Source organism: Hippichthys cyanospilos, chromosome 16, assembly GCF_059441005.1.
Source record: "Hippichthys cyanospilos isolate Australia breed blue-spotted pipefish chromosome 16, RoL_Hcya_1.0, whole genome shotgun sequence".
NCBI classification, from domain to species: domain Eukaryota; kingdom Metazoa; phylum Chordata; class Actinopteri; order Syngnathiformes; family Syngnathidae; genus Hippichthys; species Hippichthys cyanospilos.
In genome coordinates this window covers 3,065,046-3,092,069 of record NC_142384.1, presented here as the reverse complement: position 1 = coordinate 3,092,069, position 27,024 = coordinate 3,065,046, and the positions used below count along the sequence as shown (strand labels likewise).

The window sequence follows — 27,024 nt, the reverse complement described above, 5'->3', positions numbered from 1 at the left end:
GTACCATTGTTTCTCACAAAAGGAAGTTCTGTTATAATGAAAGATTGGACAGCGCAAATATGATTCCTTACTAGAGAATACTGTGTGTGTGTGTGTGTGTGTGTACATACATTATATATATATATATATATATATATATATATATATATATATATATACACGTGTGTGTGTGTGTGTGTGTGTGCATACTTTTTCAAATCATGTAACATTTTTACCATATAAATGTACTATCATCCTCACCATTTCCCAAGCAGCAGGGTCATGTTTGAAGAGCGAGTGTGTGAGTTCCACTGACACTCTTTTCCTGTAGTCTGAGCTTTTGTCCTCTGAAATTCGAAAGAGCACTGCTGCAGCGTAGGTGGCTGTGAAATGATATCAAAGTTCAGATTAGACCAAATGGAAATTCAAGGTAACCTTGCTGAACAAAAGACTTTGAAGAACTGAAAGATTGCAAAAATATTCACGTTTTATCTCCATACTTTGTGGAACACTACAAACAGTCCATTGGGATGCAAAAATAATTTGATAGTCTTTTGAAAACTACGTATGTAAAAACAACAGGCATGGTTTGGCATGACATTGTGCCATTAAAAGAACAATCACAACTTTTTCGTGCATGTTTAGTTCCCAGGCAGTTCTTTATGAGTGAATCCTGGATGAAGCCAGTAACTAAAATATCTCTTGTATCTGAGCATATGTGTAATAGAGTCCTTTCTTTGTGCTAAAACAGTTAAACATGTGCAAACCTCACTGTTTTATAACTTGTGTAAAACATGTTATGTGATCTTCCTATGTATAAAAATACATCAATATAATTTGATATTATGAATAACATTGGCATTGACAGTACTGTCTGACCAATGCTACAAAATTCTATTTGACTATAAAATAATTGGTTCCAGAAATATAAAAAATGCAATAACAAGCGTTTGAAAAGAAAAATGATGACTTTTTTTCTTGTTTGGTGTTTCCTACCTAATCTAGACATAAAGCAATTGCCTCATTGACTAATTCCCGCGCTCATGCAGACCGTTGATTTGCATGGTGCCAACAAGCTTATCAAAAGTAATTAACGGAGCCATGTCTTGCTTATAGAAACAACCTCTGGGGGAGCTGCAGATTAAACCAATGAATTTCCAATCAGTACCAGCTACAGAAAACTGCACTGCCTATAAATGGAAATGGCTAATTGGTTGCCACACTAACGTCCCTCTGTGTGTCACATTCAGATTATTGTTATATTCCTCTTTGACAACAGCACTGGGATGGTAGTTGAGACATTTGTTTTTACTTTATTAACATTTAACACTTTGAAAATAGGTCTTAAAAGAAGCCCTGAGATTCCAAAGGAGAACCATCATCCCACCAGGCAGTGTGTCGTCAATCATGATGTCACTTTTGGCTCTTTAAACCGAATTGTTCATTCATGAACCGTTTAATTTTATGTTTTTGTTTTTTGAAGTTCATTTTAAAACAACAATGTTTTACTCTGAAAATAAACACCAGTTTTAGTGATACATTGCAATCTGTTATATTTGAACCCTTTTAACCCCCATTATACCATTGGGACAATGCGTCCCTGTGTTTTTGAAAAAGTGGCAGTGGGTACAGGAATGGTAGCAATAGGATGAAATGGCCTCCCAGTGCTTCATGAAACGCCTATCTATGTACTAGATCTATCTACTATCTATTTATGTAATAACTGCATTTGATTTGTGGCTGATGGATTTTAAAATATTTTTGTTGAGTATTTTATACATAACGTGTAATGTTGTAAATGTTTTGCACACGAAAAAGAAAAAAAAAGTAACACAAGCTTAAAGTAAAATGATAAAAAACCTAAACTAAAATGCATTTAAAATAACAAAAAACAACAACTAATAAAATCAAACAAGCCCATTTTTTAAACTACTTATATTTACCTACTTTTCAAAAAAACAGAACTAAACAGGATATTAAAATGGACTCAATTGAAAATTCCAAAACATTACATCAGTGGTCTGACTTGTAAACAAAGCGTTGAAGGCAGTCAGACAGCAGAAATTAGATGAAAAATGAGTCTCGTAAAACACATGCAATGACCTCAAAAACAAATAATCAGCGGCCATGTTGATTAGAAGATAGAAAACAAAACACGAAACCATGACAATATTACAGGAAGTCTACCGATAAGAAAATGTTCTATACACAAAAACAGTCTATGTCAGGGGTGTCCAACTCATTTTTATCGTGGGCCACATTGTAATTGTAGTTTCTGTCAAAGGGCCGGAAGGACTGAGTCAAATAAATTTTAAGAGTGTTTGTCACTCACTTTGTTTTGAGATCAGAGGGAAGTTAAAAACAGTTCAAGATAGAGAATGGGAACATTTTTTTTTCCTTACAAGTTTTTAAAAGTTGAAGACAACTTGCAAGTATGACATTTTAGCCAGAAACTTGTTGTCAAATCAGTATTTTGATTGCCACATAAAATGACGCGGAGGGCCAGATACGGCCACCGGGCCTTGCGTTTGACACCTGTGGTCTATGTGTAAAATGTCCATTTTTGCTGTGAATGCAATCAGTTTACCAAAACTACAACTCATCGGGAGTCCACATCACGATGATCATTTATGCATTCATCCTTTTTAAAGGGTCAATGTGTAAGATCAAGACCATTTTTCACTACGGAAGCAGGGGGTGCTGCAAGTGCTGCATTTACCATTGTCCGTAGCTATAACAAACATAGCTGCCTCCGGAGAGGTGCCACCCCCCATGTAATACAACTGAATGAAAACTAAACCTATGATTATATTTAAAACATTCTGTTGTTAATTAAGAACACATTCATTTGCACGTTTTTGAAATTTACAATCAATCAATTTATTCCTTTTTAATGAAAAATGGTCTAAATCTTACACACTGTCCCTTTAAGGGAAGTTTATCCTACAAGCTGTGACATGTTGAGAAACTTGGACCCAATTGTCACAATTTTAAGTATGAAAGTGTGTTTCATGTGTGTGTTTCATGCGTGTAGAAAGAAAAAGGACATACCAATTCCCTCATTGTTGGAATGCAGTAGTTCCATGAGTGGTGCTGATGCGCCTTCTGCGTCGATGAGTTCCGCAGATTGTTTGTCCAGTGCCAACTCACACAAAACTCCTGCAGCTACCCGTTTCACATTCTCCACATACGAATACAGCAGCTGGAAACACAACACACAAGTCGGCTAGTTTAAAAATTTTGGTTGTAATTAGTTCTCCTTATTTAGGTAAACAAATGTCTTCAAAAGTAGCATAGCTTTTGCCCATTATGATTGTTTCAGTGTTTCTTTTTTACCATCCGAACTGATAAATTTAGTAAAACTAGTAAATTAGTAAAAGCAGAGGAACGTTTCATGTGGTGCAATAAATAAATATGGTTCTGTCCTTACGTGATACCAATACTGAACTTAAACAACTTTTTGACTGAAGTAAGTCTAATCCCTGCCACTTTCCAAAGCCTCACTGATATTCCCTCAATTATATTTGTGGCGTTTCATGACTTCACATCCAGTGAAATCTCAAGAAACTCCAGTGCTTGTAATCATATTAAACCTAATCCTGATTATATTCCAGGAATCAAGAAAGTAGTGTCACCCTTGCATACAGCAGAGATGATAGGATGGGCCTGAAATAAATATTGACTTCTTATCTGTAGTTTATGAATTTTATTGCGCTTTTAGTACCGAATCGAAAAGTACCTGCACAAATAGTGGTATGGTCTGCATGCTGGCAATCTCTCCTCTGTTAATAGGATCTCTGGCCAGTATGTGAAGTGCTCCTGTGCAGCCCTCTACAATCTCCTCCATCCGTACACCATCCTATTACAGTATATTCAAAAAAGGAGAATGTATCGAAGACAAAAAATGTACATGGTAATCCGACATATATTGTATGCAGTAGCTTGTGGTGTGTAGGCACTATGTGCGTGTGTGTGTGGGTGTGTGTGTGTGTGTGCATGTGTAAGTGTGTTTGTGTGTAATCTTTGCACCTGATATGTCTGCTGGGAGGAGGAGGCATGCCTCTGTGTGTCCTGGTGTGCCTTTAACAGCAGGTTTACCAATCGTGGGATGGTCCCAGCATCCCTCAGGGGTGCTTGATTAACTGGGCACAGTGCAAGGTTCCGGATGAGGCCAACAGTAGCCTGGATGAATTAGTCAAACCATATACAAAGACAAATGTAACACACAAATAGAATTGAGAACAAAACACCAACAATAACTTGTGATAACTGTGTGACTCCCAAGTACAAATATGTATGTTCAAATGATTTAAAATACAGTAATCCCTCATTTTTCACGGTTGATGAGGACCGGAACCCCCCCTCAGGCGAAATTTTCATGCATGTGTATGTGGTTACTTGAATACAGTGGACCCCCGGTTTACAAGTCCATGCCTTACGTTTTTTTCACCTTACGATGTGGCCCGCAACGTTTTTTGTCCCCTCTTTACATTTCTTTAGTCTTACAACACATCCATCAAGGCAGTCGTCACATCCAACATGGCGGTCATATGTCTACACTCGCTTTCTTGCCTACGTCACTACAATGCTGGTTTGCTGTTGGTCGATGTCACAACTCCCTAGGATACTGGTCTACTATGGGTTGGCGTCATGGGGTCATGAAGATGCTGGTCTGCTATTGGTCGGGACACGGTGTGAAGGGAATCATATATTAGGTTGTTATCATTATGTGCTTAGTTCATTGTTACCCATTTATGCAATCCTAGTTTATCTTGACCCTGTCCTTAGATAGAGCTGTTGACGCACGAAAGTGTGAGCCGGGACCTTGGCCCAGCTGCCGGTGGCGCCCGGCTGGCTCTTTTGTTGTGTCTTGTAATCTGCTATGCTTCTACTCAATAAAAGCCAGGGGGGGACGGCTGGGCAGTGAAAACTAGCTTGGAAGACCCACGAGTTACATTTGCCCAAGCTTTTTTCCCTATGCCCGGCATAGAAAAGTCAATTTTGGCTGGTCTGAGTTACTTTTTTTGCTGTTTAAGCAGCTAGGCTTGTCCTAGTCTTCTTTTCTGAGATTTCTCTGACACACGGATCACAAAAATGGCTGCCTAAAGACTTGATCTTGTTTGAGGGTGTTTTCAATATACTGTTTATCGTGCATTGTAGTGCTTAATTCAAACCTGAATTGGTTAGCCATGGTTCCCAAGATTACTAGTGATGTTAAAGAGAGAAGTAAGAAGATGATTTATATGGAAACGAAGCTGGCGATCATCAAGAAATATGAAGAAGACTATGATAGCCTAGCCTAGCTAGGCTACACTCACTATGGAATATGCCCATATTAAGCTCGTCACGTCACTCAAAGGTAAATAAATTCTTTATATATATTTTATTTCTATGTTATTTAATTGTATGCACATATATAACATATATGCAGCACTTAGTACACTATTTGAATACCAATTTTTAATTTGTATTTACAATTTTGATGTTTTTACCTGTGATTTAACATGCATTAGTTAATTAACATAGGTTTGGATTGCCCGCCATAATGCGAATTAGCGTTACGATCCCAACCGCAGTACAGATTAATCTCGTAAACCGGGGGCCCACTGTATTTTAAATTTGAAAAGTATTCATACTTTACATATTTAAGACAAATACTACTGCAAAACACATATTTACTCAAATATTAAATTATTACACCTTATACAGTAACTGTACTGTTGTCCCTTTGGGTTCCCATTTCTTTTGGCTGTAGTCTTTCGGAGAGCCGTGGTTATATTAGCGACGCCCAGAAGTCTAATTAGAGTGAAGCTGACCAAACATGATTACAAACAGAGTTTACACTTGAAATTCCAATATTTAAGAAATCTAGGTAAGGGATTTACAATGCTCCGGTGTAGCGCTGCTTTCTACTCCTCTTACTTTGCGTCAATCTAACCTGAAAGTTTCTTGAGGGAGACGGACCCTCCTGTAAGACATGTAATTGGCTCCTGGTGTGACCATTGACCAGTGAGGGCAGGAGTTGTAATCGACTCCCAAATCTCATGTATTGCTTTTTAATGCAGTGGTAAGAAAAAACTGAGCAATTCCAACATGTATTGCTGTGTTACAAATGTTACACAAACTATCTTCTGGATTACTGAATCAAATACACATAGAGCTACCACTACAAAATAATTCAGAAGTTTATTAAGCCAAACAAGAATGGCACAGCAGTCGATTTTAAGGTCTTTTGTCCCCATCAGAAAGTGCCTTGTACTGGTAAGTGGGTGTTTGGCTGAAGAAAAACAAAAAAATCACGGGGAGGACATCAGTGAAACAGGTTGAGAGCCACTCTTCTTTGTGATCATATTCCTTTAATTTTTCAAGTGGCAACATATTTATAGTAGAACTGTCATGTTCCGTAGGTACATAAAGCTTAACATATTTAACATTTTGCTACAGTACATATCATATTTGCTCTCATGCAGTTTCACCATCTAACCTATATATGAAATTGTAAATATGGTTCAGGATTGTTATAAAACAAAGATATCTGTTCGATATACAGTACCCTGTAGATACATGACTTGGCGTTGAACCGGCGGAAGGCTGTCTCACACTAACCTCAAACTTAATACGAGCCAGGAAATTAATTTTTTGGCTGTGAAAGCTGCTGCACGTTTTGATTGGCAACAATTTGCAATGTTGCCACATTGTGCAACTGCAATGTTGAATCACTACAAAATCTGTGGCCAGAAAGTCTTGTATACTGCTGTGTCGTGGAGTTCCGCTGCATTGCTAAGTATGCAATGGTCCTTGGAGTGTGTTTGTGGAATATTTGTTCAACCATTACAGCAGAATATTGGAGAGATCCAACACACAACCTCTCTTAAGAGTCACCCATTCAAGTTCCTTTACAACAAATTTAACTAACCGTGTGCGCTGAGACAGTAATCATCTCCAAATTATTCCAACAAAAATGGAACTACACCATTGTTCTATTGTTTGCCCAAGCATGAAAAGTTTCTTGGCCAAGCTAATTAAAACAACTTAGCTGCATTATCCCTCTTCCACCAAAACTGTCAGTTGAAATGATGCAGTCAGCCAACTGTTCACTTTGCATTCAACAAAGCAGACTCCTTTGCCACATTGACAGATGGAAAAGCATCTTTTTAATCACTTCAGAGCATAATTTTCCCCTTCTTCAAATTCCAGTGGTACCATACATCGTACCAGGTGCTTGACAGAATTCTTGATGTGAGACGTATGCTGCTACTTTATGGAGTAAGATTGATGTAAAAAGACATATGTGTGTTGAACAATTTGTATGGGTACAACTCTGAATTGTGTTGAACTTACCGATTGAAAACTTGCGAGTGCAAGGTATTTAGAATACAACTCTCTTTTGCTATGACCTCACGTGACTCCATTTCACGTCTTTGCACTAATCTCTCATTCGGATTTGTGGGTCTGATCGCGCATTTGTGGTTCTGGATATGCAAATTAAGATGACATCTGTGACCCAAGTTAAACGGTACGGTGCGTTCTCTGAAGCTGTTTGCTCATTGGGTTGACCAAATAGATATCATTAAGAACTAAAAGTTTTATGAAGGTTATTGTCAATATGCAAAGGCTGCATATTGAAAAGTGTCATTGATTTGCAAATATGTTATGTGATATAATAGTTCCAGTTGAAATGGGATTTGTATTATGTTCACGAAACAACACAACAGGCAAAATACTGTCTGAGTTATAAAAGTGTTTAATTCTTTACCATTGTTAATGTTCGGATCACATCAAGGATCAGGTCAAGGAAAAGAAAAAAAGCGAGAGCGGGGCGAAGAATGAGAGCGTGGACGAAAAATGCCAGTGGAATAGTTACATGTATAGACAGAAGAAAATAGACTAAAAAGTCTTCGAAAAGGACTCTTTAAAACTAGTAACGGCGATCAACCGTATTCGTTGTGGTGAATTACTCAACGGAAGGTGGCCTTAGCCGCTAACACAGGTGCTAGCCAGCATGCATGGACTTGGCTAAGTAGCTAGCGACCGGCTAACTGCATCAGCAAGGACTGAGTGGGTGAACAAGAAAAGTCCTGAGGAGGACAAGGACCCTGTGGGAGCCGTACAGCGTTGCCAACGAGGAGGACTTGGCTGACATCGGATTGAGGACGTCGGATCTAGTTGGAATTATAAACTGTATAAATGATCAGATCCGCGATAAGAGGTAAGCTCTTAAACCCAAGCCCGACCCGACCTGGCCCGAATTTCGGGCCGGGTCGAGTTCAAAATGTCATTCATTACGTTCGGGTCGGGTCGGGCCAGGCTTCTATCTGCTGACTTTTTTCATAAATATATGTTTATAAAAATGTAAAATAAAACAATGTGGAATGTGGATACTAAACTAAGGAATACTTGTTATAAAATAAATAATTTGGATAAAACAGAGAAGGCGCTGTAAGGGACCGTATTTTCTGCACTATAAGGTGCACCTAAAAGCCTTAATTTTGTTAAAAAGCTTATGGTGCACCTTATAATCAGATGCACCTTATATATGGATCAATATTGAGATTGGGATTCGTAGATGGGAAATGAACGGATAAAATAAGATTTACCAGTTTTTTTTGTGTTTACAGTTGATCAAGGTTCGTCATATTGACATTGAGTTATTATGCTATTGAGAGTTTAGAGTTATTTGAGTTATTATTGTTATTACTTTGAGTATTACTATATTGTGATTGAAAAAGTTTTAAAATTTTTCATTAACTGAGGGTGCGCCTTATATATGGCAAACGTTTTCAAATATGTCATTAATTGAGGGTGCACCTTATAATCCGGTGCGCCTTATCGTGAGGAAAGTACGGTAATTGCTATTTAACTACTTAATAATCTTCTCCTCCACAAGTCCGCATCTATTTTGACCTGGTATCCCTGATTATGGAGCAGCAAGAAGTCAAGGATAAACTAAAGACAGGGGAATTTAAAAGGCAAACAAGGCTTTAATTTGTGATCATAAACCACCTCCTCCTCCCGAATCCTCACAAATAAAATATGAAATTTTGGGTTTGCTTCGGGCTTGGGCCTGCAAATTAAGTTAATCGGTCGGACTCGGGCTGGGTCGGGCTTTAATACCACGGGCCTGGGTCGGGTTGGGCTGGATTTTTTAGGTTTGATCTTACCTCTAATCCACGAATCCATGGAGAGATTCTTGCAAAGACGTGAAGTAGTGTCTCGTAAGGTCATAATAGTGCAAGCGAGAGTTGTGTTCAAAATACCTTGCACTTGCGAGTTTTCAATTTGTAAACTCAACACAATTTAGAGTCGTAAATACGCATACGTGTTTTTGGCAGTGATCTTACATCAAAATACTTGTCCATGGTAACACATCATAAGGCCCCTGTTGCTCTGTTTACTCCACAGCACGTTTTCAACATGTGTTCCTCCACCAATCCAAAGTAACGATCATAAATGAGCATAAAATTAGACACCGTTCAATTCCATATCCAAATTAATAAGCACAGAATTTTTTTCACACTTTGCATTATTAAAATATCCAGTGGGAAGTAAAGGAAAAGAAAAAATATGAAATCATTTTGATGGCTTTTAACAGAATTTGACACGCCCCCACAGCACCACAAGTATTTAACAAATTATGTTGAAATAATACAGAATTGCTTAATATAAACTGGGATATCCATCAAGTATTTCACAAACTTTAGTGTTTCTGAGTTATGTTTTATTTGTAATGTGTAACGCATACAGGTATGCATATATTCATGTACAATCAGCCCCACAACACCCCACTCCGCTTGGCCGTGCACCACAAAACACCCTTTGTGTTTCCAATCTCATTCCACGTGGCACTGTATGTGGGGGATCAACAGAATTGTGCAAGGCTCTAACAGCGAGCGGGTGTCTGCATCTCGGCCACTGTTTTTACAGCCATTGTAAAAGTATGAATTGTTGTTGTATGTTGCAGTCACTATCAAACCCATCAAAACCCCAGAACATTCGCGTATAGATAAAAAATCTAGTTTGGGGTTTAAAGCTGCTCTATGTAGAATTATGCTCAAAATATTTTTACAATAGTATTTTTATTTGACAAATTTAAGACTCAAACAGCAGCAGCCATCGTGAGCAGCTAGGGCCTAGCTGCTCACGATGAGTACAACTTAAAAGCACTAGTCTCGCACGCCTAAAATCAGGACATAGGTGTGTGCATCAGAGCGCCATGCTACATCATTGTCAGCCTATCATAAGGCAAATACGACGTAGCCCTGCTTGACCCCAGATGGATGAGAGTTCAGAACCAGCATGGAGATGGTTCTGAGAAGTGGTTCCAACGTAACGGCTCTTTCTTGGAAAAGTAAAATTGCAACACACACAAGTGAAGTCAATGCGATTTGGAATGTTTCTATTTTGCTGTTTTCAGTTGAGAGGGCAATTTCAAAGTTAAGATCTCAAAGGTTCACTTCAACTCTCAAATATAGAGACCTTTGGAATTAATTAAATAAAGCATACAGCGTCTCATGTTTTGCCCGAAGAGAAGACAGATGGGACTTCGTGCCAGAGCGATATCAAAGACTTGTCACAACAAGATGTTCCAAGCGCTATGTGGGTCAGCTGTAAAGGTAGTTTTACATCTGGGGACTCCATATGGCAGTGCCACTTACTTAAAAATCCTGACAAGAGTTCAGCAGTGCAATACCAGCAAAGTTATAAGAACACACACACACACGCACGCACGCACACACAAACTTCAAATTGTCTTTTTTTCAAGGATTACAGTATTTTCCATTGAATTTGCCTTTTGGATGAAACATATGACATAGTGCATGTGATGGTAAAACTTGCAAGCACGAGAGTTAGAATTTACAACATAATTGATACATTCATTGAAAATCAACAACACCAGTAGTAACAGATCAGCCTTTGGAGTTATTTGATAGAAAAAAAAAACAATATTTAAAAAAAAAAAAACAATATGGGACCAGTTATTTGAAGAGAACTGTCGGTTCACATTCACAATAACTCGAGCAATTTTATCAAATGGTGAGTTATGTCATTTGCAATGTAATTTCTAAAAATAGACATGATGAATTAGCCACCAAATATTTCACAACATGGATTTTTGATATTGGTTTATTAGGGGGGTGCTAAAAAAATATTTTCAGTAAAATCCCGATTCTCATTTCTATGATTTAAATCGTGCGCTTCCTGTCGGCTTCCGTACTACATGCTGTGCCATGACTTCACCATGCAGCCCGTTCGAGATCGTCAAGCTTGCGCTGCTTGAAAGAAATCTTGTTGCTTCCCCACAAACGTGAGTTAAAATGTTTCTGTTCTGTTCATGATCCTTACGAATTAAAACTTAATAAATGCAAAAAGGAAAAATAATACACTGCCCCCTTTGTAAAAAGCAGATCTATAAATTGAAGCAGAAATCATTTTAATTGAATCAAATCATTTTGAATCGAAAATCGTTGATAATCGAAAATTGATTCTGAATCGAATGGGAGACCCTAAAATCATAATCGAATCTTGAGACAGCCAAAGATTCCCATCCCTAATGTTTATCACGGAATAAAAGTTTTGAATTTAATTGGAAGAACCTGTACCTATATCCAGAGCTAGATGAAGTCCTTAACATCCTTCTTGAGGATTCTTATCAAACAAGTGAACAACACACAAAACTTTGAGTATAACCGACGAGAACAAATCAACATTTGGTAGGTGGTACCATTTCCTTGAATATTGGTGATGACAAGCATCACTCGAGTCACTCTCCACTTCTTTTCTATATCCTAATCTAATGATGCTGACAGAAGTGCTCATTAAAATACATCGTAGCAATGGTGGGCCCTGAGGTCCAGCAAGGCGTTCGCTGAAAAAAAACACATATTAAAAAAGAAAAAGGTATCTCCCTGGTCTGTCCTCTGTATGAAATTACATCCGTTTTTCACAGTGCTTCCAGTGCTATAAATTATACTAGAGTTTTTAAATTTAAATAGTTGTATAGTTTAAATATTTAAATAATCAGAGCTTGTAAAAGCACATTGATTGACAGCTTGGTATCCAATGAGATTGCTTGTTGTGTTCACCCGGAACGAGCAAACGAGGGTACGTCACAATAACTTGGGCGGAAGGAGGTGGGCTTATATAATTAAAGTACAGAAACTAACAAGGTAGTTCTGTCAAATGATACGATACAGCAATAATAATAATATTAAATGTAATGCCCATACATTGTTTCCAAAGAAGTCCACCTTTTCCCGCCCAAGTCCGTGTTGACGCTCTCTCGTTTGCTCATTCGGGTGAACACAATAAGCAATGTCTTTGGATACCAAGCTGTCAATCAGTGTGCTTTTACAAGCTCTGATTGGCTATCTTTGTGGCACAAATGTAACGTGTGAGCAGAACTGAGCGCACGCAGAGGACGACTCAAGCGAGCTAGAGCTCGATGTTGAGCGAGAGAGGGCTATCGTGAGCGAGCAAAAAGAAATTTTGAGCGTGCAACTTCTTTTCAAGTTTTTTTCCTGCTCTCAATATCTGTTTTCGCTCACTTCTTTTCTGCGCTCATTTTTTTTTTTTTTTGCGCACTCGGGATTGTGGCACAAATATAACGCCATATAACCCTAACTCCATTGACTACAATATAAAACTGTCCGCTTTTCGTGCTCCAGCTGAACATGGCATTAATCATCCATGGGTAGTGCTCTTTGGACCCATCCAATTTGTTTGAAATGGAAGTCTCCAGAAATGCTGCAGCCTTCTTTATGCAAGTGATAACTGTAACGAGTCGGTTGTTCTTCGCTGTGTTTAAACCCCCATCTGCAAAAGCCAGCAAGCCTTTTCTCAAAGAGGAATTTCTAAAAGGGTGTAAGGTAGAGACCTCAAGTATTTTACATATGTCCTGAGAGCAAGAACAATTTTGAAGAAAAAAAAAAAAAAAAAATCATGCAGGTTAGTGACTTGCCGTATTGACGTAATTGATGAGCATTTAACTAGCAAGGTAAACAATAGCTTTAGCACTGGACAAAAGCAATGACTGATATAAAGGAAACTGCTCATTTCGAGGTAATGGAGGACTTTTTGGATATGAAATCCTTGAAAGGAAACACACGGACTTATTTGGCAGCGTATCAACAGTCATACTGAGGCACAAGTTACTTTGGAGTTACGCGTGTCAACATTACCACAGATGGATCACCAAAACTGACCGGAAAAACGTTGGGACTGCTCAAAAGGCACTGTGTAAAAGCGTGCTGCAGGTTGACCACGTCGCATATTTCATTTTTGGAGCTACTTGAAAATACTGACAATTTTCCAGAGCTGAATGACACAGTTTGGCTATAAGTGTTTTATGAATGTTATGAGTGATAAACACCTCAGATCTGTTCTGAGAATTGCCACAAGATTACCTACTTTATTGCACTGGCTAAAATGTGTGATCAACAAAACGTGCTCAATCAAAAATATATGTTATTACAATAATATTTTAGTTTATGTTTGATATGAACTGTAAACAAGTGCAGTTTTTTTTGTTGTTGGTGTTTTTTTTTTTAATTTTTTTATTTTATGTACAGTATTGTATTTTGTTTCTGTTCTAGCCTGGCTGTCAAATTTTGAAATGAAAATGAAGAAAACAACAACAACAACTCAATTTGTACATGGAAAATCACAGTACAGTATATACAATGATTTTATTAGTCCGGCCTACTTGAAAATAAACGTTCCGCCATGTGGCCCCTGAGCTAAAATGAGTTTGACACACCTGCTCTTAACTGTGCTTGGATGTGATTGTGAGTTTGACTGGCTGTTCATCTTTGTGTGTCCTTCTAATGGCTGGCAACCAGTTCAGGGTCTACCCCGCCCACTGCCTAAAGACAGCTGGAATAGACTACAACATGCCCACGACCCTTGTGAAGATAAGCAGTTAACATAATGGATGGATCATCTAACCTTGGCCCTTGTCAGTCACGAAGACTCTAGATTACATGCCATGAGTTGAAAAAAAAAGAAAAGGTAGGCTCATGGATATAGGTGCAACTGTAGTCAAGCTTAGCAAACTCTATCAAACAGTATCTCTCCAGCTAGTTCAACTGCATCGACATTGACTCTCCGCCAAGTCCTGCTCTTCCAGATAGTTAAAAGGTATCGTCCATGCCACGCTCACAGCGTCAAGAGATGAATTTGGTGGATTTGGCAAGTGGACTCATATATAACTTTGCTGAAGGCAAAGCCCTTAAAGGGATAGTGTGTAAGATTTCCATAGGTCTCAAACTCCAGTCCCCGAGGGCCGCAATCCTGCATGTTTTTGATGCTTCTGTCATAAATTCACCTGAATCACATTATTAGCACATCAGCAAGCTCTGCAGGACCTTGAAAATGATCCTAATCATTTGAATCAGGTGTGTTTAAGAAAGCAGTATGGAAAACATGCAGGTTTGCTGCTTGTAAAAGAGCTGTCCTGGACACTTCATCACGCACAGCAGGAAATGCTGCAGGTGCTGCATTTACCATTGTCCAAATCTATAACAAACATGGCCACCTCCGGTGCCCCCCCCACCATTTAATATAATTTAATAACTAGACCTTTGATTATACTTAAAACAGACTTGTGGTCATTAATAACACATTCATTTGCAGGATTTTGAAATTTACAATTGTTCCTTTTTAATGAAAATTGTCTAAATCTTACACACAGTCCCTTTAAGATGAGCTTCTAATACATAAAGTGTAGGGGGTAAGTCATCTTGTTTTATGTTAAGAAGTGAAATTAGTCAAGCTTATTTGTATAGCCCTGAATCACCACAGTCTCAAAGGGTTTCACAAGTGAAAAGAAGTCATACAGAACATCATAAATACACAGCAGCATCCCTTGAACAAAGCTCTCAGAAGGAGAATGAAATACTCAAAATCCCCATCAGGGGAAAATAAGAAACCATCAGAAAGGGACGGAGGAGAAACCTTCCAGGCTCAACAGGTTGCTCAAATCCCGAGTGCTTAAAAACAACACTTTGTGCCATATTAGTCAGTAAGTGTCCAGTGCAAAGCTGTCTTGACCAGGACAGGCCAGGCCACAGTCCTCCTCACAGTCTGGCCTAGTAGGTCCATCCTAACGAAAGTGCCGCAGAGGAGGTGGTCAACCTCAAAACCCACATTGGTCAAACAGTGCAGGTCCGCATGACAGCTTTCAATTCATTTCTCACCATCCAGCCCCCTTCCCCAAACCCGAAGAAGGGGGCAGGAAGGAGAAGAAGAAAGCAGCACTGAGACAGACCCTTTAACTAAATGATTGAGTGTATTAATCGGGATTTAAAGATTTTACTGAAGTAGCTGGGCGAACTTTCATAGGTAGGGTATTCCAGAGCTCTGGCGTGTGAATGCAAATATCCAGCGGACTTCTTTTTAGCCCACAAGGTCATTACCAAACCAGCGTTTTGTGGCGGAAATTGTAGGGATGGAACATGTTAAGTCGATGAGATAGGAAGGACCTAAATGTGTAAAATTTTATAAGTAATTAACCACACCTTAAAATCACATCTCAGGTGAACTGGAGGCCAATGCAGGTTGGCTAGTATCAGGGTAATATGATCGAACTTTCTCGTCCTTGTCAAGAGTCTCACTGCTGCATTTTGTACTGACTGCAGACTTTTGATAAAAGATATGAGAAGTCCAGAAAACAATACGTTACAATAGTCAAGGCGTGACGTAACAAACTCACTTAATGTTTTCAGCATCACTAGGAGACAGAATCAAGCAAATATTGGCGATATTGTGAAGGTGAAAGAACGCTGTTGTCATCGTGTTCTTAACCTGTGTTCAAAAAGAGAGAGTTGAGTGGAATATCATGCCAAGGTTTATTGCTGAACTACTTTGGGCAATAGTACAACTATCCAGATTCAAACATTAATCAAACAACTGATGATTTGCAGGATCTATAATTAACATCTCTGTTTTATTGGGGTTGAGAACCAGAAAAATGAAAGAAATCCATTGTTTTAAATTAGTGGGTATGAAAGTTATATGGCAAAGTCCTTTTTTTTTTTTTGGTACCACAATGAAAGATGAAAGATTGTATCCGTCAGATACTGTAGGTCAATCTCTCCTTCCTTACTGTCCAACCTAGCATACATGTCATTGTAAGATCATTCTTTGGCCTTTGCCACCTCTACTTTCATGTTGCGTTGCTCCACCATGTATTCTTGTTTACAATCTTCAGTCCTCTCAGTGTCCCACTCCTTCTTAGCTAACCTCTTTCTTTGTATACACTTTTGCACCTCCTCATTCCACCACCAAGTCTCCTTATCTATTATACTTTCAGATGACACACCAAGTACTCTTCTACCTGTGTCTCTGATCACATTAGCTGTAGTCATCCAGTCATTTGGGAGCGCCTCTTGGCCATCCAGAGCCTGTCACAACTTCATAAAAGTCATACAGCACTCTTCCTTTATAGCTTCCATTATTTTCTTCCTCTTCTCTGTCTTTATCTTCTTCATCTTCCTTACCATCTGCCTGCCATCCCAGTTGATGTGTGTGTGTAAACATATATATATATGTATATATATATATATATATATATATATATATATATATATATATATATATATATATATATATATATATATATATATATATATATACACACACACAGACACACACAAAATCATGATACAAAAGTCACTAATATTAAAATATTAATAAAATAAGGCATTTCGAAACTGATACGCAATATATTGGAAAATGAATATGGTATCGCAATATGCGTATTACAATATATCGATACAGTGATGATATCTATCTATCTACCTACCTACCTACCTATCTATCTATATATATCAAGTCTAGTCAAAGTTTATTTATAAAGCACATTAAAAAAAAAAATCAAAGGGCTGACCAAAGTGCTGCACAATTACTGAAATACAAAACAAATGATCATGCACAAATATAATAATAAAACTGTCATAAAATCAATATAAACCAGAGTTAGGAAGAAAAAAAAAGGGGGAGGTAAAAACAGACAGAGCCAAGATAACTTGTCTGGCATGAAGTGAATGCCAGAGAGAACAGATTTTTAGCAGTGTTTTAACATGTTGAACTGACTGAGCAGCCCTAACCTGAAAAGGTAAGCTGTTCCTTAACTATAACTTTGGTGGCAACACAGAGAAGGCTCGGCCACCACAAGTAGCTGTATACTGTATATACAGTGGATTTCCGGTTTATGACGTATCTGCCTTTTTCACCTTACGACGAAGACCGCACCGTTTTTTTGTCTCCTCGTCACGTCATTTTTTCGCCTTACCTCAAACAATGCGGTCGGAGTGCATGCGTCACTGCGAGTCACTCCGTGCTCATATGTCTATACACGCGTCACTGATTATATCACTATAATCCTAGTCTGCTATTGGTCGGCGTCACGACCCCCTAAAATACTGGTGTACTATTGGCCGGCATCCCGGAAACACTAAGATGCTGTCTTGCTATTGGATGGCGTCACTCATTCCAAAATGGCGGAACATTAAAGCTTTGTTCTCCTGTGAGTGCTTACAAAAACGTTATTTACAGTGCATTTCAGCGCTTAATTCAAACTTGCATTGGTTAGCCATGGATCCAAAGATTGCTAGTGATGTTAAAGAGAGAAGAAAGAAGATGATTAATGTGGAAGAGAAAGCTGGAGATAATCAAGAAATATGAAGAAGTCTAAGCTAGCCTAGCCTTGGCTAGGCTAGTGAGCTATGGAATATGGCCATAAATTGCTCAAAGGTAAATAAATAAATCCTTTATATATTTTTTATTCATGATGTTATTTAATTGTATGCATTTATATTATATATAAGTAGCACTCACTACACTATTTTGATACCAATTTTCAATATGTATATCCAATTTTTATGTTTTTACTAAGGATTTTACACACATTAGCTAATTAACATAGGTTTGGATTGCCCGCCATATGGCAAATTTGTGTTACGATCCCAACGGCAGAACGGATTAATCGCGTAAACCGGGGGCCCACTGTATTATTTTGCATTCTAAGTAATGTTATTCAAACAAGTACATGTATACAATATGATCTGTTTCAGTTATATATTGATTCAGTTTGTGTTTCAGTATATATATATATATATATATATATATATATATATATATATATATATATATATATATATATATATATATATATATATATATATATAATGTATGTATACACACACACACACATACATATATCTCTCTGCTATCCAGCATTTATGGATATTTTGAAGTTTATAGCCGTCAATGGCAGTAAATGAGATAATAAACTACCTGGAAAGCTTTCACTGTTTTAGTTACATTTAATTAAGTAACATCCTGATGCTGTCTTGTAGCTCTTTCAGCACCCTTGCCCTCCTCTGATGAAAATTGAAAACAGGAATACGAAAAGCAATCAGAGTACAGATCTTTGAAGGGACACATCAAGTGCTGTCAAAGCATGTTGTAAAATGTGTTGTGAAGATGGTTTGTTTTTTGTTTTTTAATCTGTGGCCACTTTTCAAGTTTAATAGCTATTTGTATGTACTTTTTTTTTTTTTTAGGTCTAAAAGAATATGCCTCACTGCAAATGTCACCTTGCAGACTATCACTTTACTTTTACATTTGACAGCTAAAGTGGACCTTCCATTCCCATTTCCTTTCTTTTCTACAGCAAGCCAGTAATTTAATGGTCCTTTTCTCACCTTTATAACAGGCCAGTAGTGTGGCTGGCCCAGCAGCTTGACCACAGCAGGGACACCATAGTGCAGCCGCACAGCATTCTGGGCCAGCTCAGCATCGTGGTGACGTGACGTGAGGTGACGCAAGGCGCAAACTGCCGGCTCTGCGACATCTTCTTTTTCCCCGGCGCGCAGTACAGCATGGATCAGCGCTTCCACTCCACCAAACTGAGTGACTAGAGTCTGAAGTGAAGCAAGTTTGAAAAAATAAAGTAACAGATGAGGGCAAATTTTTAATTCTGAAATGTTACATATTTTGTGTTGGACAGACTATCATAATATGTTGGTACCAAATATGTGGAAGTGTAGCAGAAAGTAGTGTCACTAGAATTTTCATTTTGTGCCAGGTACAGTGGACCCTTGGTCTACGACGTCCCTGCCTTAAAGGTTTTTCAACTTACAATGTTACAATCTTACAATTTCTTTTGCCTTGCGACACATCCAACATTGGAGTTAGTGTGCGTGTCACTCCGAGACCGCCATTTAGGATGTGTCCGCGCTCATACGTCTATACACGCATTACCGCTTATGTCACTACAATGCTGGTCTGCTATTGGTTGGCGTCGCGGTCAAAATGGCCGCATGCTAAGGACTGGATCTCGTCTGAGTGCTTAAAATAACGTATTTATTTTGCATTTTACTGCTTAAGTCAAACTTGAATGTGTTAGCCACGGGTCCCAATAGTGCTAGTGATGTTAAAAAGAGAAGTAAGAATATGATTTATATGGAAACGAATCTGAAGATAGTCAAGAAATACGAAGAAGACTAAGCTAGCCTAGGCTAGCCTACCCTCACTATGGAGTATGGCCATTAGTCGCTCAAAGGTAAATAAATCCTTTATATATTTTTTATTTATGATGTTATTTAATTGTATGCATGTATATAATTTACACGTAGCACCTGCTATACTATTTTGATACCAATTTTTAATATGTATATCCAATTTTGATATTTTTACCTGGGGTTTCAAATGCGTTAGCTATTTAACATAGGTTTGGATCGCCCGCCATACGGCAAATTCGCCTCACGAGCCCAACCACGGAACAGATTAATCCCGTAAACCGGGGCACTACTGTATTTTCCTATACTCGGTTAACATATCCAAAGGTTTTGCATAGATAAGTACACATTTGCATCTGATTTACGCTTTGTAATGAAATGAATTGCATTTGTAATTCTGTTATATTATTGCTTTAATCAAGGTAATTTGTGTACATTTGTGTAAGATATATAATTACTGCGAATGGGACATACCTGAGTAAATGAGTTATAGCGATGTTTGATATTGATGAAACACCCCCCACCGCGGTCCACAATAAAAATCTCATGCGTTGACCGATCCGTGGTAATAAAAAAGGTTTGGGAACCCTTATTTTGTGTGTCGAATACACCTACCATGCATGTTTCTGGAGCATGGGAGGAAGTTGGAGAAGAACATGCAAACCAGCCAATAGCAGGGCACACAGGGACAGACAACCATTCACACACCCAATCACACAAGACAATTTAGAGTGTCCAAAACACCTACCATGCATGTTTCTGGAGTGTGGGAGGAAGCATGGGGAGAACATGCAAACTCCACACAGGAATAAGTAAGCTGGAATTGAACTCAGGACTCTGACCACTCTTCCACCGTGCCATCCCAGGACATGATTTTGTACTTCTAATTAAAACACTAATACCCAAATGCCCCCTCACACCATAGCTACCTTGTTGCGTGAGTTGTTACAAGTGAGGTTGGACAATATCCCTGTTGCACAAGTCAGCATATTGACATCATCAGAACCCAGCTGGGTGACTAATATCTGCAGCAGACCATCTAAACCTTCCTAGAGAGAGCAAAAGAGAAAAAGTCAAAAAATGAATCGTTAGCTCAGCAGTAGCAATGTGTGCAAAGTGTCCATTAATACACCGACTGGAACTGTAAAGGAGTGACTATCAGGTTCTTGGTCACCTCCTTGGTCACCTCCTTAACCACCGTAGGGAAAGTCCTTGGTGTCCAAATTGGTTTAATTTCGCCCACGGTATCCGGCATATTTGTTTCTGTATTAAACAGTTTCAGTGTTTTTTTTTTTCTTGTCCCCTGGTATGGCGGATAGACAGTGCCTCAAGTGCAGACCTTTCCTGCATTGTCATCAATTGAGCTCATAAGCACTGGAAAGATAGTAGCCGGTCACAAGACAAAAACTCCTTGTTGCTCTTTTTCGATCGTATGCTTTTGTTTATCCTTCGCTCTGTTTTATTGTAACATGCTTCTTCCTTTGTTACGTCCTAAAAATGCAAATAAATGATTGTTCTTGTATCTATTCTTGTGTCGTCTAAATGTGTTACTCATGGACATAAATGTTGGTCTGCCTTTTTAACTGGATCAAAAGAGAAACTACTACTACTATTAAATATATAAATATTTAAACCCCCCCCCCCACATATATATATATATATATATATATATATATATATATATATATATATATATATATATATATATATATATACACACACACACACACACACACATGCATGTGTGTGTGCAAATGTGCAAACAGTGGACCCCCGTGTTACAGCGTCCCTATCTTAAATTTTTTTCATGTTGCGATCTGGAGTAATGAGTTTTTTCGTCTGCGTCTTCTCACAATGATGCTGGTCTGCTATTGGTCAGCCTCACTCGTTTCAAAATGGAGGAACGGTAAAGCTTTGTTCTATCGTGAGTGGTTGCTAAACTGTATTTATAGTGCATTTTACTGCTTAATTCAAATTTGAATGGGTTAGCCATGTGTGCTATTGATGTTAAAGAGCGACGGAAGAAGATGATTTATACGGAAAAGATGCTGGATCTAATCAAGAAATATGACCTTACTACGGAATAACGGGATAACAAGCGCCACTCAAAGGTAAATAAATCCTTTCTATATTTTTTATTCAGGATGTTTTCTGATTGTATAAATGTATATTATATATACGTAGCACTTACAATACGATTTTGGTACCAATTTTTTCATTTGTATGTACAATTTTGATGTTTTTACCTGGGGTGTGTACAGGTAAAAGCACGGGTCAGTAATGAATCAGGGCGGCTGCTTTGCGGTCATCCGGAGCTACCCAACACGGCCAGCTGACCTTTCGATACACAAATGGCGCCAAGCAAGAGCACTCACCTGGCTTGTAGAATGGCGAAAGGGAGAACTTGGGACAACAAGTATGTGCAGCATTTGCTTCCTTTTTTAACAGCTGTTGAACCGTAGTTATTGTGCTAAGGTAACGATAGTGCAGCACTGACAACAGTATTTAGCACGGTATCGACCACTTGATTGCAACGTTGAAACTATGATTTTTTTCTTTTTTTGTCAGACAAGTATTGCCGTAAAGCGAGGGACACACAGTGCAAAAAAGAAGAATAAAGGTGCTGTCGGAGAAAATATTGGCTCTGCCACATCCCAGAAAAGTGAAAGTTCTCAGCAATGCTCTCCTTTCCGGATCTGCTGTAAAGTGCACAGGGAACTCACTCCCCTCCCCTCGTGTGACACTGTTGCGTGAAAAGTGAACTTCATCTTGACCTTGCGACATAACACCTCGCGTAGAGCGTACACAACGCGCTCCATCTGAACGTAGCATTATCCTCACAACAGTCGCAGGCTTGCTAGTGCCTATCCCCAGGGGAGTCTGCCCCTAGTGTTTGAATAACACTGCCTTAATTGAATTTGATCCTATGATCAAATGGTGTCTTTGATCTTTTCTAGGAACAGTTTGATGAGTTCAGTTAAAAAAATAATTGCTGAGAATGTTTTCATTTGTGTCTGTTAACCTTTGCTTACATTGTCATACTATTTGGTTTATTAAAATCATTCTTTGCTCAAATCTGTGTGGGTCAATAACCCCAATTTCTTCAGTGAGAGTAGCATTTAACAATTGAATTTCAATAGTTGTGGTGATATTGTTGAAAGCATAGACATTGAGCCAGACATACTTGTTTGGTTGCAGCATCTGATAGGTTGCGAAGCGTCCAAAGACAGTTCTGAATCAAACGTTGACTAGAACCTGTGAGATGTTGACCCAAAGCTTGCATACCACCTGCAAACAGATAAAAACAGAGATGCACTTTGTTGCCTTCTGCCATTACTCCACATTACTGTTTAGTTCTTTATTAGTACCAGCTTCTACTATGGCAGGCTTGTTGCTGGGGCACACAGACAGTACTTTGAGAACCCGACTGGTGGTCCATAGCAGCTTTTCATAGTTGTAGTTCCTCATGATGAATACCAGACCCTCAGGGCCACCATTGGCGAGTATGATTAGCTATGAAAACCAGAAAGCGCAAGGTAAGTAATTCCTCACTGCTGAAAATGAATTAATGAGCATTCACACCCAACCACACTCACCTTGCTCTCTTGGTTGCCATAAGAAAGAAGCTGTAGACAGTCTGTGGTAATTGCCAGGAATTTGGGGTTGCTCTTTTTCAATAAGGGCACCATCCTCTGAAGCCCATCAGCAAGACGCACTGCCATCTTGGCTCCCTCTTGATGCAACAGAAGGTTGTGAAGGGTGGTTATGGCGTAAAATAAAACTGATTCCACAGGTGAACTGTGAACAAAAAATGGAGGACGGCAATAGAAATGTTATTGAGAATTTTATTTCAGAACAACTAAGTAAAGCTCGCCACCCAAAATTGTTTTCATCTGAGATATTTTGCCATGATTACGCCAAAGAAAGTATGTCTACACAAGAAGGAGGGATCCTCAATGCTTCTCAGACTCCTTCACTTTAATTCAATCACACAACAAATTTAGATAAAAATTAGATTTGTGAGCTACACTTCAGTCCTTCTTTTATTATAGAACAGTCTGGCCAGAATGACTTGGCAACATAAATGCAGCAATGTCAATACTAATTTTAGTGTATATTACTTAACATTTAAAGAGAGTAGTCATGTGGCACAAACTAACTGAGTCTTTTGAATTGTTGAATATGGGACTCAAGTATGTAACGAGCCATTCATGCGCATGTGCCATTTCCTCTGAATCATTATAGTAATCAATTTATTGAATCAATTATAATAATTGTCATCTGAAAAATATACAACACCCCCCACACGCTCCCACCCTATGACCGCAAGAAAAAAATATGGGTGGGTTTTGACCCAACTCGCCTCAAGCTCTGGATGCGGATGGCAGTGTTGGTTCCCATCAACAATGGCCAAGTGAATACTGTATCTTGGACTCAGCACGCAATTTTGGGGAATGTGGATCACCTTGGCTACGTGGATAAAATATGCAACCAGCGGCACACTTTTTAATGGCTGTCACTTTACAGCAGCGCTGAGGTGGTGTACTGCAATAACACCATCATGCACAGTCAAACGTGAAGTCTCAAGTGGTCTAACAGTCTAACTGTTAATACTCCCTCTTGTTCAAATGAAAAGAAGGGTTTTTTGGTTTAAACTAGACCACTGCTTGTCATTCTACAACTACAGTTATAGCAGTAAATAAGGGAATTATATAGCCTACTTTGCGGAATGCACTTATTGTGCGGGTTTTCAGGTTTCCAATAACGGCAAAAAAAAACAAGAGATTACTGTGCTGTATAAATACTTTTGCTTGTCAGCTACACCATGTGTCAAGTGATTGTTCTCTAACCTGGCCTTATTATCACCCAAATTGGGCTGACTTTGAAAAGGTCATAACATCATTAAATATTGTTAAGTGGCATTGGCCCTATCCATACATTTTTTTGGGAGAGGAAATCTTGAGCCCCTTTCATGTACAAAATTGGAAAAATTAAATAATAGCAAAAGTAACAACGCTGTATTTACATATTTATGAAATTGAAATATGAATATATATTATATGTTATAATTGGGGTATTATGACGAAGACTTTTGCATGATGGGAGTCGAGGCTAAGCCAATCAATGAAGTAATTGAAAGGCTTGCAAATATCTTAATTTGGCCGCTAGCACCACCCAGTGGTTTTGGGGTGTCATCACAAAAATTTTTACTGTGCCCTATTTGCGACTTGCCATTGAAATGATTAATGTAAAAATCAAGAGAAATGCATGAAAAAACTTCGGGTTTTCAAAATGTCAGAAAATATATCCAATTTTAAACGTCAGTAAATGAGCCCGACATGGGCTAAATTGGACACCCATGGGGTGTACCTCTCAATTCCTCATTTGCAAGCATTTAGAAGGGACGGCAGTGTGGGATATTGAAAGTTGTCATGTTTTTTTTGGATGCTTTTACTTAGATAGCACACATCAAAAATATCAAAAACCCTGAGTTGGGTCAAAACCTCCCCCAAGGGTTGAAGGGAAGAGGTCGCACTGAGTGTTCAAATGGATTCAGCTGCGTTGGTGCCCAGATCGCCTCTTTATCTTTGCAAAGGTGCACCTGTCTACCAAATTGCCAAATCTATGTCAAGCGCCACCCCATGCAAGTCTGCACCACGCCGATTGCCAGACATGCGCCTGAATATCAAAATTGGGCCTTTAGAGTATAACATGGATTGCGGTGTCTCACTAATCCTGGTGTTTAATTTTATGAATAAAATTTTGATGTTTTAGAATAAACTAAAAAACATAAACAAGCCAGTGATTTGAACAGCTCTTTTTTGTGGCAGATGAGTGAATGAACAATTCTTTTTAAGGAGCCAAAAGTCCCACCACTAAAAGAGAATACCATTACAAACTTGACTAAATGTTTTATGGATCACCTTTGGCTGCTAAAAGAAGATCAATGGGATGGGTGGTATTGCTTTTGAATATTCGTAAAGCATTTCAAATCATTGTACCTCAGCATGCGGACAAGTGCTGGTATGCCCCCGGATTTAAATATGGCCTGCAGTCCCTCACTCTGGTGTGACAGGCTGTGAAGGATGCTTGCAGTGCAACGAACTGTCTCCATGTCAACTGCCGTTGTCATAGCACGAACCACCGCTCCTACCATCGTTGGAGACTGCACCAGCACCCGGCGACTGGCCTCCTTACGAGTGAGCTGGTTGACAATCATGGCTGCCTTGTTTACCACAACCTATTAAAAAGATCAATATCGTTAGGATCATTTTGGACAAACAGGCAAATGTGGTTCTTTAATTTCAGTTCAACCAAAATGAATAAACAAATACTGCACATTCAAATATATGCACAGATGCTTTTAAAGGGAGGGCATGTATAAAAAATATAATTCTAAAGTACATTAAACACAATAGAATATTTCAGTAGGATATATAAACGCTGGTGTATTTTATTTGTATTTATTAGCAAACCGGTGATTTTTAAGAGCATAAACTAGTGTAAGTCATTATCAAACCTTCTCTGGGATATTGTGGGACTACTTTTAAACAATTAAATTACCATATTTCTCTGAGTACGTTGGCTTTGCTTATAAGTCGATCCCTCTCTTTTACACTTCAATTTGGGTGAATTTGACCAAAACCCGATTATAAGTCTATCACCGACTTTAGTTGCTACATGGATTACGGCTATCCAACTACTACACATAGTGGATGTTCTTAAAATGTTGAAATTACAGTACTTTTAGACACATTTTGTCATGTTCTATCCGTTTTGGTTGTGGCTTTAGGTTTGTGTAGTATCGTTATAGATTCTGTTTCCCCCGTGTCTGTCTTCATTGTGATTAGCCTCACCTGTCACCCGTGTGTTCCAGCCTATTGTTTCCACCAGTCAGTTTTCCCAGTTATGGGAGGGGGGCATGGAAATGAGACAAGCGGGAAGCAATGTGCGCGTGGACGCAAAAGCTGAAATTAATGTTGCAACAATAAAATGAATTTGAAAATGAAGTTTCAATGCTTTAGTTTTTGACACAGCTGAATATGATTTTGTTGAAAGGCCTAAAAGTACTTTCACTTTCATCTCGTAATTTGTTTGAAATGGAGTTCTTCAGAAATTATTTGCTGATCATCTTACTTGTGATATTATCCCAAGCTGTCTTTACGCAAGTGACACCAGTTTAGAGCATGAAACGTAGCCCTTCACTGTTTCGCTAGTATGCATCCATTTTAGCGCATTTGCACTTTCAAATGCACTTTCTTCAAGACAGGGGGTGAACTATGGCGAAGAGCATAGCGTTTCTGGAGATCTCAATTTCAAAGAAATTAGACGGGTCTTAAGGTGATTATCAGTGGAAGAGTCACAAGCTTGTTTAAAGAGATGAGGAGAAGGAATAAGAGCATGTTCGAGATAGCCATGCATTGAAATGGGGGGAGCTATTTTGGCGCGTCAGATAGTGATGAAGACTTTGAGAGGTATTCGACAAATTTAGCTGTGTCAAACCATTATGAATTCATAGTTTTAT

At 38.6% G+C, this 27,024-nt stretch overlaps 1 protein-coding gene and 1 long non-coding RNA gene across 4 annotated transcripts in view; one reads left to right on the top strand and one right to left on the bottom strand.

Moving 5' to 3' along the window:
• Positions 1–27,024, bottom strand: part of LOC148410179 (junction plakoglobin a-like) — a 140,005-nt gene that overhangs the window by 9,332 nt on the left and 103,649 nt on the right. For all 3 annotated transcript variants that reach the window (XM_088437950.1, XM_088437952.1, XM_088437951.1), the window contains exons 5-14: positions 25,502–25,740; positions 23,096–23,297; positions 22,868–23,012; positions 22,684–22,787; positions 20,429–20,548; positions 18,684–18,902; positions 4,009–4,161; positions 3,719–3,838; positions 3,031–3,181; positions 241–362 (exon numbers count right to left, since the gene is read on the bottom strand). In XM_088437950.1, coding sequence (XP_088294076.1) covers positions 241–362; positions 3,031–3,181; positions 3,719–3,838; positions 4,009–4,161; positions 18,684–18,902; positions 20,429–20,548; positions 22,684–22,787; positions 22,868–23,012; positions 23,096–23,297; positions 25,502–25,740 — 1,575 coding nt within the window. The remainder of the gene's footprint in view (positions 1–240; positions 363–3,030; positions 3,182–3,718; positions 3,839–4,008; positions 4,162–18,683; positions 18,903–20,428; positions 20,549–22,683; positions 22,788–22,867; positions 23,013–23,095; positions 23,298–25,501; positions 25,741–27,024) is intronic.
• On the top strand, positions 17,486–21,026 carry LOC148410180 (uncharacterized). The gene is made up of 2 exons (XR_015868258.1): positions 17,486–17,730; positions 18,695–21,026. It is a non-coding gene; the product is annotated as an uncharacterized LOC148410180 (long non-coding RNA).